This window comes from Uranotaenia lowii, chromosome 3 (genome assembly GCF_029784155.1).
Source record: "Uranotaenia lowii strain MFRU-FL chromosome 3, ASM2978415v1, whole genome shotgun sequence".
In the NCBI taxonomy this organism is placed as follows: Eukaryota; Metazoa; Arthropoda; class Insecta; order Diptera; family Culicidae; genus Uranotaenia; species Uranotaenia lowii.
The window spans coordinates 136,033,907-136,044,227 of NC_073693.1; the positions used below are offsets into that span (position 1 = coordinate 136,033,907).

Sequence of the window (10,321 nt, forward strand, 5' to 3'; positions counted from 1 at the left end):
ATTTCGAAAACATTAAATGAAAAATTTTGGTTTCTTATTAGGAAACAAAAGATTGCTATGTTTCGAGATCATATGTTATGTTTAGTAAACTTAGATGTATATGTTGATTGATTTAAATGAGTCGATATTTGTAAAGATAAATCGTAATTCAAAATCATTTGTTGAACAAAAGAAATTTTTTTTGAAACTTTATATGTAAACCATATTTTATATTTTTTGTAAAAGTTTTTTTTATAGCGTCTGCACGAAATCAATGCAAGGATTTCTTTTGTTACTGTTAGTGTAGGACACTGTGAACAGTGTTTTTTTTTGTATTTCAAATAAACTATATGTATGTGTTGTGAATAAAATGCGTTAAAAACTATTTAAAAAGGTTTTCATTTCAATAGTTTTAATTTCAATAATTGTATCTAAAGGACACGATATGTTGTATCGTTATTTTTTTTATGAGAAAACCATGAAGTGAAGATTCCACGTATGATCAAACTCGCTTGGAGTGAGTAGAAAAAAGCAAAAAAATCGAATGGTTACTCTACTTAACGACCCGTTCTCTGTATCGTAAAGTGCGTCCAAACGATTCCATGTCATGAAAAAATGATAAGCCTTATCTTACATTAATAATCCAAAACTATAGAAGTAATCTTTTGCGTGTCTCGGGAAGAAGATAATGGGTATAGTTATTGTATAATACTGCTCCATGCGGGATTCCTTCTCACCTCTATTCTAAATTAAAACTTTTTACGCGTCGATTTTTTTTTTCTCTAGAACAAAATTGTATTTACCAAATATCCTTATTTTCAAATCCATATTCCATATTTTTATTCTCCATCCTATACAAATTTAATTTAATTTCTGTTTATCCTTCATCTCATCTCTACATTCCTTCTCAACTCTATTCTCAATTCACAGACTTTAGTTTTCTAAAATACCAAATTTTATACCCCAAAATATCCCTCCTCTCAATTCTTCATTCCAATCTCAATTTTCAAATCTTAAAATGTTATTCATTTTCTGCATATTCTTAATCCCATCCGAAAAAATTCTTCACAAAAGCCTTCCCAATTTGTGGTTTTTCTGTCGCTCTGCTTTTGTTTACCAGAGCCGGAACAATTCGCGAAAAAAACATTCTTAGCAACAGCTTTCTCAAACTGTGATTTTCTTGTCATTCTCTCTCTCTGTTTACCAGAGCCGGAAAAATTCAACAGTATTCTTAGCCTTCCCAACCAGAAGGCCAAATCAAAGCAAACAATCAACAAAAGCTGTCCATCTTTTTTCACCGGAAGGAAAAATCAAAACAATCAGCAGCAGCAGCCTTAAAAATCTGCGCTTTTAAAGCCAATTCCATCTTATTCCACCGGAAGGCCAAATCAAAACAATCAGTAGCAACAGCCTTAAAAATCTGCGCTTCTATAGCCAATTCCGTCTTATTCCACCGGAAGACCAAATCAAAACAATCAGCAGCAGCAGCAGCCTTAAATATCTGTGCTATTTGTTCTTATTCTACCAACCCCGTTTCGTGATTTTACAAATCTCAATTCAGAGATTCACTTTGACACGTCTGTCGCTCACAAGAATAGATCAATGACTGACTTTGTTTTGATTGTTTGCCTAGTTTTGCCAAAATAACAAACGTTGCCATAGAAATTGATTTTATTTCATTTATCTTCAGTGTTGCTGAATACAACTATTATTTTATTTTTAATTACATTTGATTTATTTTCTGCATATTCTTCATCTCATCCCTACAATACTATTCAATAATTTTTCAATACTTCTTTTGGAAATTCCGACTTATATTTGTTGATTTAAGAAAAATTAACGAAAAAGAAGAGCTTTTTTCTTTGATGTGGCATACAGTAATTTTTTTTATTTTCTTGTTTTTAACATTGCTCATCTCATCCAAAATCAAAATCAATTTAAGCGATGAAGAAAATCAGTCAAACGTTCTGTGGTAAAACCCGAACCTAACGAAATTCCCGAAGCAAACGGATTAAATTCCAGGCCGGACGTCTGTTTCTTATCCAATTACCTAAAAGGTGCTTAAAGATACATATAAGTTCGAAAATGTTATTCATAGGTCAATGGCATCGAAACGTGTTCGATTTTTCCTCCCGCACAAACCCACACCGAACCAGTTTCTCCCTCGACGAGGGCTCGAATTACACATTCTCCAACGACGCTGGGCCTGGAATGTAGAAAACAAAGCGCAACCGATCCATATGATTAATTAAGTTACATCAATAACGTAATTCACTCGCTCAAGGCGTTACCTTTGTATGGCGATCTTCCTCATCAGACGTCGGCCAGGTTCTTCCATCCAGGGCAGCAAGAAAACACTACTGGTGTTCGGTTTCTGGAACAGCATCGTCTCGGTGGCTCCGGGGCAGATGGTCATGAATTTAACTCCCGTCTTTACCAGGACGGTGTCGATCTTGGAAGGAATTACATTTGTCAGAATTATTGTGTTCCTATGAATGGTGATAACTCACTCCCAGACTTCTGGTAAATCCTACGATTCCGTACTTGCTGGCAGTATAGGTGGAACAGTACGGGAAAGGTTCCAGGCCAGCGATCGAAGCAATGTTGATGATGTACCCTCCAAGACCAGTCTTATCCAAGGACATTATGTCTAAAGCTATTAGAGAGCTGTTGACAGTTCCGAGCTGTTGAAATAAATATGAATAGCCATGCTTTAAGAATCACAGAAATACACATACCAAATTAGTGGCGATCACTCGTTCCGGATCCTGTTCGTCAATAATCCCTACCGAATTGACAAAAATATCGATAAAACTCAACCGAGACAGGACGATTGTTCGTAGCAAATTTTCCATCCGCATTTTTTCCGTGATATCGCACTTGTCGTAAAAAATTGCACAATCAACGTTGCAGCTTTGAAGCTCGGATTTCTTCTCCAGGTCCATGGTTTCAAACATATCCAAAATGTACAGCTTCTACTCAGAATTAAAAGAAAAAAATCTGTAATAAAATTCATCCTCCGAAAGCATCAGCAGAATATAAATTACCGATACTCCATTTTGCAGCAGATGTTTACCGATCTCCAAACCAATTCCTCCAAGACCCCCGAAAACTACGGCTGTTTTATTTTTCAGCGACATTTTGCGGTTAGAGATGCTGTAAGCTTCTGACTTTGGCAAATTCAAATGTGCAACTGCGAACATCTACTGAACTTGTCTTCAATGCATGGTTCTATATGCATTGACAGAACCGGAACAACAATCCATTTGAAACCGAAATATGATATTACTGTTCTAAGATCGCAGCTTCATAATTATTTATCTAACACCGGGAATGCATGTATAGACTGAGTCGATTTAGGATCGTTTTTCAAGTTCTCAGGGCCTGAGGGCTAAAAAGTATAGTAATGTACTTTTTTTGTAAAATTTAGAAGAAACGTTTTCATGATTAAATTATATTTTTTAAGCCTAGTCCACACTAGGAGACGGTTCGTCTCGAGACGGTCTCAGCGTCTACCATTTTCTTCGGGAGACAATGAGACCGTCTCAGGTTTCCAACAACAACAACAGACAACAAAGTACGTCTTATAACAAAAATCGCAGTTCATGTTGCCTAGTGTGGACTATATAGGCTTTAGATGGGTATGGAAATTTTCATCTAAAAAAACATTCATGATTATTATTTTATCTCTGGAATCGAGAATGCTTTCCATTTTGGAGTCAATTTATTAAGTATTTAAAGAAAATTTTCTGTTAAACTATATACTTTGTCGGAGACCGTAAAATCGTGTTTTTTGAGTCATATTAGTTATGATATATAATGATTGGCAGTTAATCCACTCTTGGCAAAAATCAATAAAATTAAAAACACTACTTGTGATATTACTACTTACTAGCAAGGTAGTCAAGCTATGTTTCGTTCGGCATCCCTATCTCCTTCAGTCTTGCAGTTACTTATTCCGTAGGGAAAAACGGGTATCAGTTGTAACCAGTGCGTGGGTGAGAAGCCCAAGGTCAGTGAGAATCATCGACTTAAATGTAAATGTGCACAGGACGCGCTGTGGGGAGTGGAGGCGGACCGTACCTTACACCACCGACGCCATACGCAAATAATGGCTAGGTAATAGTCGAGTAAGATGCTGACCAACAGAGGGCGCTGATTGAAACGCACAGATGGGCAGCCATAGGCGGGCTTCGAAAGCGGCGCAGTGGGGCGGAATCCCAGGACGGAGCCGAAAGTTCAGATCCGGAGCGATGACCTACAGCTACGACAATCACTCCACAAACAACTTCCATACCATACGGTTCAACCGATAGTGCGTACAGTGAAAAATAATCACACTACAACCAGGTGAAACGTGATTGCCGCCCCGGAATCCTAAGGGATGATGAACTGGCCCACTGGAATGATTCCTAATCCACTTTCGTTTTGTCCCATTGCACCAACAGGACCCCTTTACGTTTGTTGGATTTAAACCCTTCCACTGGAGGACTGCAGCGAGTCTGGAGAAAGCCAACAGTTAAGCGAGGCAAATCCCAAGAGGCCCCGTCACGACAGCGTAGCAGTTCCCACCACACCCAGGCAGCCGTCAACGCCGAGTGGTCCGACAGTACACCACATACAGGTAACCGTCAACACCTGGTGGTCCGGAAATCGGAAGGGTCAGCCGAAGAAGAACAACGCCAAAAGTAGACCGGGTTACTCACCTTGCGCCGCAGCGTAGTTCAACGGAAGTAGGCGGAAGGGTGCTGGGAGGTGCTGGGGCAGCCCTGGAGTTCATCATAGGCAGTCATCGTCAAGGTAGGAAGAGCATATGTTATTGTGAAATCTTAGTGGTAGAAACCATCATGTCGACCCATCAACCCAATAAACAACAAACGGGGAAAGTTCGTTTTCACAAAGCTCAGTGGTTTCTTGTGCTAGCTAGAACGCGGATAGCCGACCCTGAGGCATATTGAGAGGGGTTCTCATAGGTGCTGGGCAGGCTAACTCACCCATAGGTTATACAGTTCTTGAACAGGGAATGGTTGTGTGCTGTTGACCTTTGCCCTTATAATATACTATCTAACGAATTCTCCCTAAGATAATACCTACTATCATTTCCAATGTGTACGTGTTCAATAATTTGAACACTTCTTGTTCAGTATTAGAATCCTTGAGTTCAAAATTAAGACCAATGCAGCCTAAAGGTGTCCTCGATGAAATTGTGCTAACTTTTCAACCGATGGGTAGAATATAATAAATTTTTTGGTGGATTTAGTTAATAGTGCTTTGTTTACATTCTGCAAGTTTTCAAGTCCTGTGACCAAATTCGCGGAAATGCAGCCGAAAGAACAGCTCCTGCGTGATAAAATCTTGCGCATTCATCACGAAAACAAGGATCTCTTGCATCGTTCCATCGCTAAAACGTTGAGAATCGCGAATTCCACGGTGTCGCAAGTTCGAGGAACGATTGACCACTGATCGGCAGTCCAGAAGTGAAGGAAAAAGCACAGACAAACAGACGGGACACTCCTGTTTCATTCTTCGCAAACCGGTTTAGATTCTTTAGAAGCTTGGCAATGTCGACACTAGAGTGCACTGCGTTCGAATACAAGATTTTTGATCATGGTAACCTTCCGTTCTTGTATATCTCCATGGTTTCCAACATCATTCAGTCTGATTTAACAACAAACAAAACTAGCGTTCGGAAAAAATGCGCTCGTGCGAAAAGATAAGTTTTGCTGTTATTCATTTTATGCCTATTTTGACATCCAGAATCCAATATTTCAGGAATCCAGGAACGATATCTCAGGCGATGAACAGTTAGAGAAACTGTTGTGCGGATAAGGTGGCAAATCGTGTTAGGTTCATTCCGGTGCATAAGTTCTCAGCCGCTCTTGCCCAAAACATTTTATAGCAAAAAAATGCTGTGCAGAAATCGAATTCTTAAGTGTTGAGATGTGAATTGCCAATTTTTTTGTATTAATAAAATGTGTTTCTATTGAATAAAAATCGGTTGTTATTTCCTTCTTTTCCCATTTGTATATTGCCTAGTTCGATTTCGGGTATCAATTGTAGATGTAGTTCTTTGAAATCAATACGTTTATTCTGGTAGAGCAAATTTATTCGGAAAACATATTTTAACTAAAAATAATGATATACCTACACTCATTGATAGCCTTTATTAGATAAAACTAGATCAATTATAACTCTGTGCAATGTGTCTATCCGTTATCTTCATGAAGCCTTCAAAATTTCGCCAGTTTTCTTTGAAAAAAGTTTGAACTGGAAAGATTCCCTTTATAAAATTAAAAAGATAGGCTTTCCAGCCTTGGCCGCTGCATCACAATGATCAATACCACTAAAAATATTCTTTACATGCAGAAATGCTTGATAATGACCGGTTTCAACTCCAATCCTTCTCTAGGAGATTTCTGAAATCTTCGAATCTGAACTTCTTTTTATGAACAAGATTTTTACTCGCCAGCAACAGCACAGCAGTATCAATAATTTCTGAAATAATACAAAAATTTTAATTAGTTTATAAAAGAGAATAACAGAGTATCTCTTTACAAATGATAAATTGATTGTTTACGTTTTTGTGAGAAACGCCAAATTGTCATAGGTGACCATGATCTATTCTAGAATTTTAATTGTTTGATAGGCAATGTCGCCGCTAGATGGCAATGTAATAGTTTTGCGAAAAATCAACCGATTTTCTTCTAAGTGTCCTGTCTGTTTGTCTGTGGAAAAAGTATTCCGTACAACACCCGCCGAAACCTGAACGCCTCCGTTCGGGATGTGGCTAAGAAGCTGCACCTAAGCCGAAGTTTTGTCCAGAAGGCCAAAACTATGGCTGGCCTTCGAACTTTCAAGGTACAAAAGACCCCTAATTGCGATATGAAGCAGAACATGGGATGAATCATCCTATAGGATGAAAATCCATGAAAAAAATGAGAGAAGCAGAACAAGTCCGCCAAAACCCGTGATAGGATGTTGTACCTCAACATGCTGACGAATGTTGAATGTTGCATCATGGACGACGAAACATATGTGAAGGCCGACTTCAAACAGATCCTCGGTAACCTGTTTTCACGGCTAAAGTTCAGCGTTCCGGAGCATGTCCGCACTCAGAAGATGTCCAAATTTGCGAATAAATTCCTGGAAAGCTACTGCACGTGCGGATAGCGAAGTGCACTTTTCGTGACCACCCAGGACACGATGAACGGACAGGCGTTCATGAAAGGGTGCCTCCAGAAGCGACTGCTTCCTCTCCTGAAGGCCCACAACGTCCCAACAATCTTCTGGCCGGATTTGGCCTCTAGCAACTACTCCAAGGACGTGCTGAAGTGGTATACGGACAATAAGGTCAACTTCGTGCCGAAAATGTTCAACTCTCCCAACACTCCGGAGCTCTGCCCCATCGAGAAGTACTGGGCGATTATGAAGCAGCACCTTCTTAGACGACCTAAGGTAGTGAAGACAGTCGAGGAGCTGAAGAAAGCATGGGTTTTCATGCAAATACGGTTGATTCACAGGTTGTGCAGAATCTTTAGCCGGGGATAAGGCCAAAGGGATTTGTAGACAGTAAATAAAATACGAGTAAAATGGTAAAATAAAATTTAATAGTTATTTTTCAATCCCTGAAAATTTCATGGCAATTGAATGAAAATTCGAATTTTGCGAATCAATTTTGTGTGTGGCAATTTCATCGTGGACACCCTTTAAGTCATGTTTTCAAAACGTGTTTTCGGGAAAAAATATCGTATCTTTTCATAAATAGCTGCGGAAAAGGTTGAAGCTTCACTATCAAAATTTTATCAATAAGCCTTAGTTTTTTTGTAGGGAATAAATTCGGCGATTACTGATGGTGGTCAATACAGTGAGGGGAATTCCTGTAATGGTAGGGGAAAGGTTTCCTAAATGGGCCTATCGGGTTAAATGACCCTACGGCCGTTTGACGAAATGGCTGGCAAGACAACATATCCAATCAATGCATTTTGAGGGTGATACGCTTTGAACATAAGGCAAGAAAGAATTTTATGTATAAACCAACTCAAAAAAATTTAAAAATTCATACAAGGTTTTGACACCTTTTGATGTAATATTTTGACTTTTAAAAATTATACGTAAAGAAAGTCAAAACAAAAAGTTGGGTGGTTTTTGTTTCTTGTTCAAATGAACCATAAAAGTAAAACAAGTTTAAGCTTTTATGATGGTTTCATAATGATGGGAAAGTGGAATAAGAGAGTGTTTTTGTATGCCCCCATCATGTTTGTAAAATGCCACTACCCTTAAATAACTGGTTAAATAGAATAAATATATGATTTTTATCATTAAAACTTCAAATATAAGCTCTAATTAACATCTTAAGAGCAAATCGAAGATCTCAAAACAGATTTGATAAAATTTATCTTATCAATGAAATTCCTCCATATGATGGCAACCCTAAATTTTGTTTATTCCATAAAGTTATAAAAGACATAGATTTTTATAAAACTTCAGCTTTGTCGTATGAAAGTTATCAGTTTCTAGCAATTCCAATAAAATTATACGGAAGTATTGCAAAAGAAACAGAAATTTTACCTTAAACATAAATAGGCGCGTTTAGCCCGCACGGTTTGAGGTTCGGCAATTTTGACAACAGTTATAATAAAATCAATTTCTCAAAAACGGAAGGAGATTTCAACAAAAAAATTACTCCAATATATAGAAAACAGATGTCTGCTCATGTATATGTAGTTTTTGTACACATATTCAAAGTCATATTTAATTAAATCAGTATTCTGCTTAATAGGCGCATATAGCCCGCTCCTCCCCTACACAATATCACCGAAAAATTAAACCATTTTATGGATCTTTCAAAATTAAATTTATTTTGCCATGAGAAAACTCAAATCTATTCTCAGTTACCAACAAAAATTATTTATTTCTTCTTTAGAATAAGCTTTTAGCTTATTCTCACAGGGAACATAGAATAACAAAAAATTGTTATGTTAAATCATATCAATGGTTTCAAATTAATTTATTTATTTGGGATATATGGGCTCAGCCGGTCATGCAAACTACTAAAAGCAGCCTTCTTAAACTAGCAGAGAGACTTTATTTTCCGATCATCTAATTGCTTTTATAACAATACAATTTTATCGTTTGTGAGAGCAACGGCATTAACCCTTTAATGCATAGTGTTGTTTTGAAACAACAATAATCAAAATCCAAGTATCTCGAAAATGCGTGGGTATTTTTGAGTTATGTATTCACAAAAAATATTCTAAAGATTTAAAGAAACTAGCCCATGGTATTTTTATTACGATATTTCAAAGATTGTGTGTGAGATATCGAACATAGTATACCAAAAAACGGCAAAAATCAAATTCATTAATTTTTTGAAAAAAAATAGTTTTTGGAAAATCGCTGTTATCTTTTAAGATTTGTAAATTCTCACAAATTTTTTAGTCTCAATCAATCACAAAAACGTTTCTGAACTAAATTAACTAAGTTTTGAAAAAATTAGCAAAATTCTATTGAAATGAACTAAGAATTTCAAAAATTATTTTTCAACTTTGATGGGCAATGACTTTTATAATACTCAAAATAACGACTTCTTATCTGTTACGTTTTGTTATTCGAATTAAAATGTTATTATTTCACTGAATCAATATCTGCAATTCTCATTTGAAAAAAGTCATGCATTAAGGGTTAATAAATTCCCTTAATGATTTTTAGGTAGTAGTTTAAATAAGTAACTTACGTTTAGTTTCTCAATCTCCTTGTATGCTCGCACTCCAATAATTTAGAGTTTCTGGCACTGTCTGTAGCTACGCTAACTACATTTTATGTAAACTTTCAAATGAATTAACATTAATGGAAATTGGTTTTAATTTGTAATTTTACCCACACGCTATACGCTTTTCGACTTGCAATGATTCTTCCTCACAGATTTGTGATTTAAATATGACACCGATTGCTATGATTAATTTAAAACCTAAGCCTATCTAACGGAATGAAACAAGGTAGGTATATGCTATGAAAGGTGCTTCACTCCGCTGGTTGTGACAGTTAATATTGTTCACTTGTCTCATTAATCGAAATGCTAGATCGTTTCGGCTCCACAAAACCCAAAAGTCGCTTTGGGTTGGATTTCATTTCTCGTTCTATTCTTGAAATGTGCGCTGAATAAGTTTCTCGGTGGGTCTGAATTCTCTTCATTCTGTTGTGTAATTCCTTTTTCGAAAATGACAAATATAACCTATAAAATCTGTGTGAAATTGATTTTTTTATGAAGCAAATCTGTGTATACTGTCTTCATAAATTGTAGAACTATGTTCAGAATACTCATATGCAAAAAATGCAAAAAATA

General features: G+C 36.9%; 1 protein-coding gene across 1 annotated transcript; it reads right to left on the reverse strand.

The window, feature by feature from the left end:
- Positions 1 to 1,622: 1,622 nt before the first annotated feature.
- Positions 1,623 to 3,187, reverse strand: LOC129755816 (alcohol dehydrogenase 1-like). Its single transcript, XM_055752489.1, has 5 exons — positions 3,027 to 3,187; positions 2,718 to 2,954; positions 2,490 to 2,663; positions 2,271 to 2,431; positions 1,623 to 2,185 (listed from the first exon to the last, which is right to left on the reverse strand). Exons 1-5 carry the CDS (start codon positions 3,180 to 3,182, stop codon positions 2,068 to 2,070), a joined length of 846 nt encoding a protein of 281 aa, XP_055608464.1. The 5' UTR covers positions 3,183 to 3,187; the 3' UTR covers positions 1,623 to 2,067.
- Between the last annotated feature and the right edge of the window lie 7,134 nt (positions 3,188 to 10,321).

Coding starts and splice junctions, on each gene's coding strand:
- LOC129755816 (XM_055752489.1), bottom strand. CDS start 3,182: ATGTTCGCAGTTGCACATTTGAATTTGCCAAAGTCAGAAGCTTACAGC. Junction 2,955..3,026: donor TGCTGCAAAATGGAGTATCG/GTAATTTATATT, acceptor AATTCTGAGTAG/AAGCTGTACATTTTGGATAT. Junction 2,432..2,489: donor GATTTACCAGAAGTCTGGGA/GTGAGTTATCAC, acceptor ATTCCTTCCAAG/ATCGACACCGTCCTGGTAAA.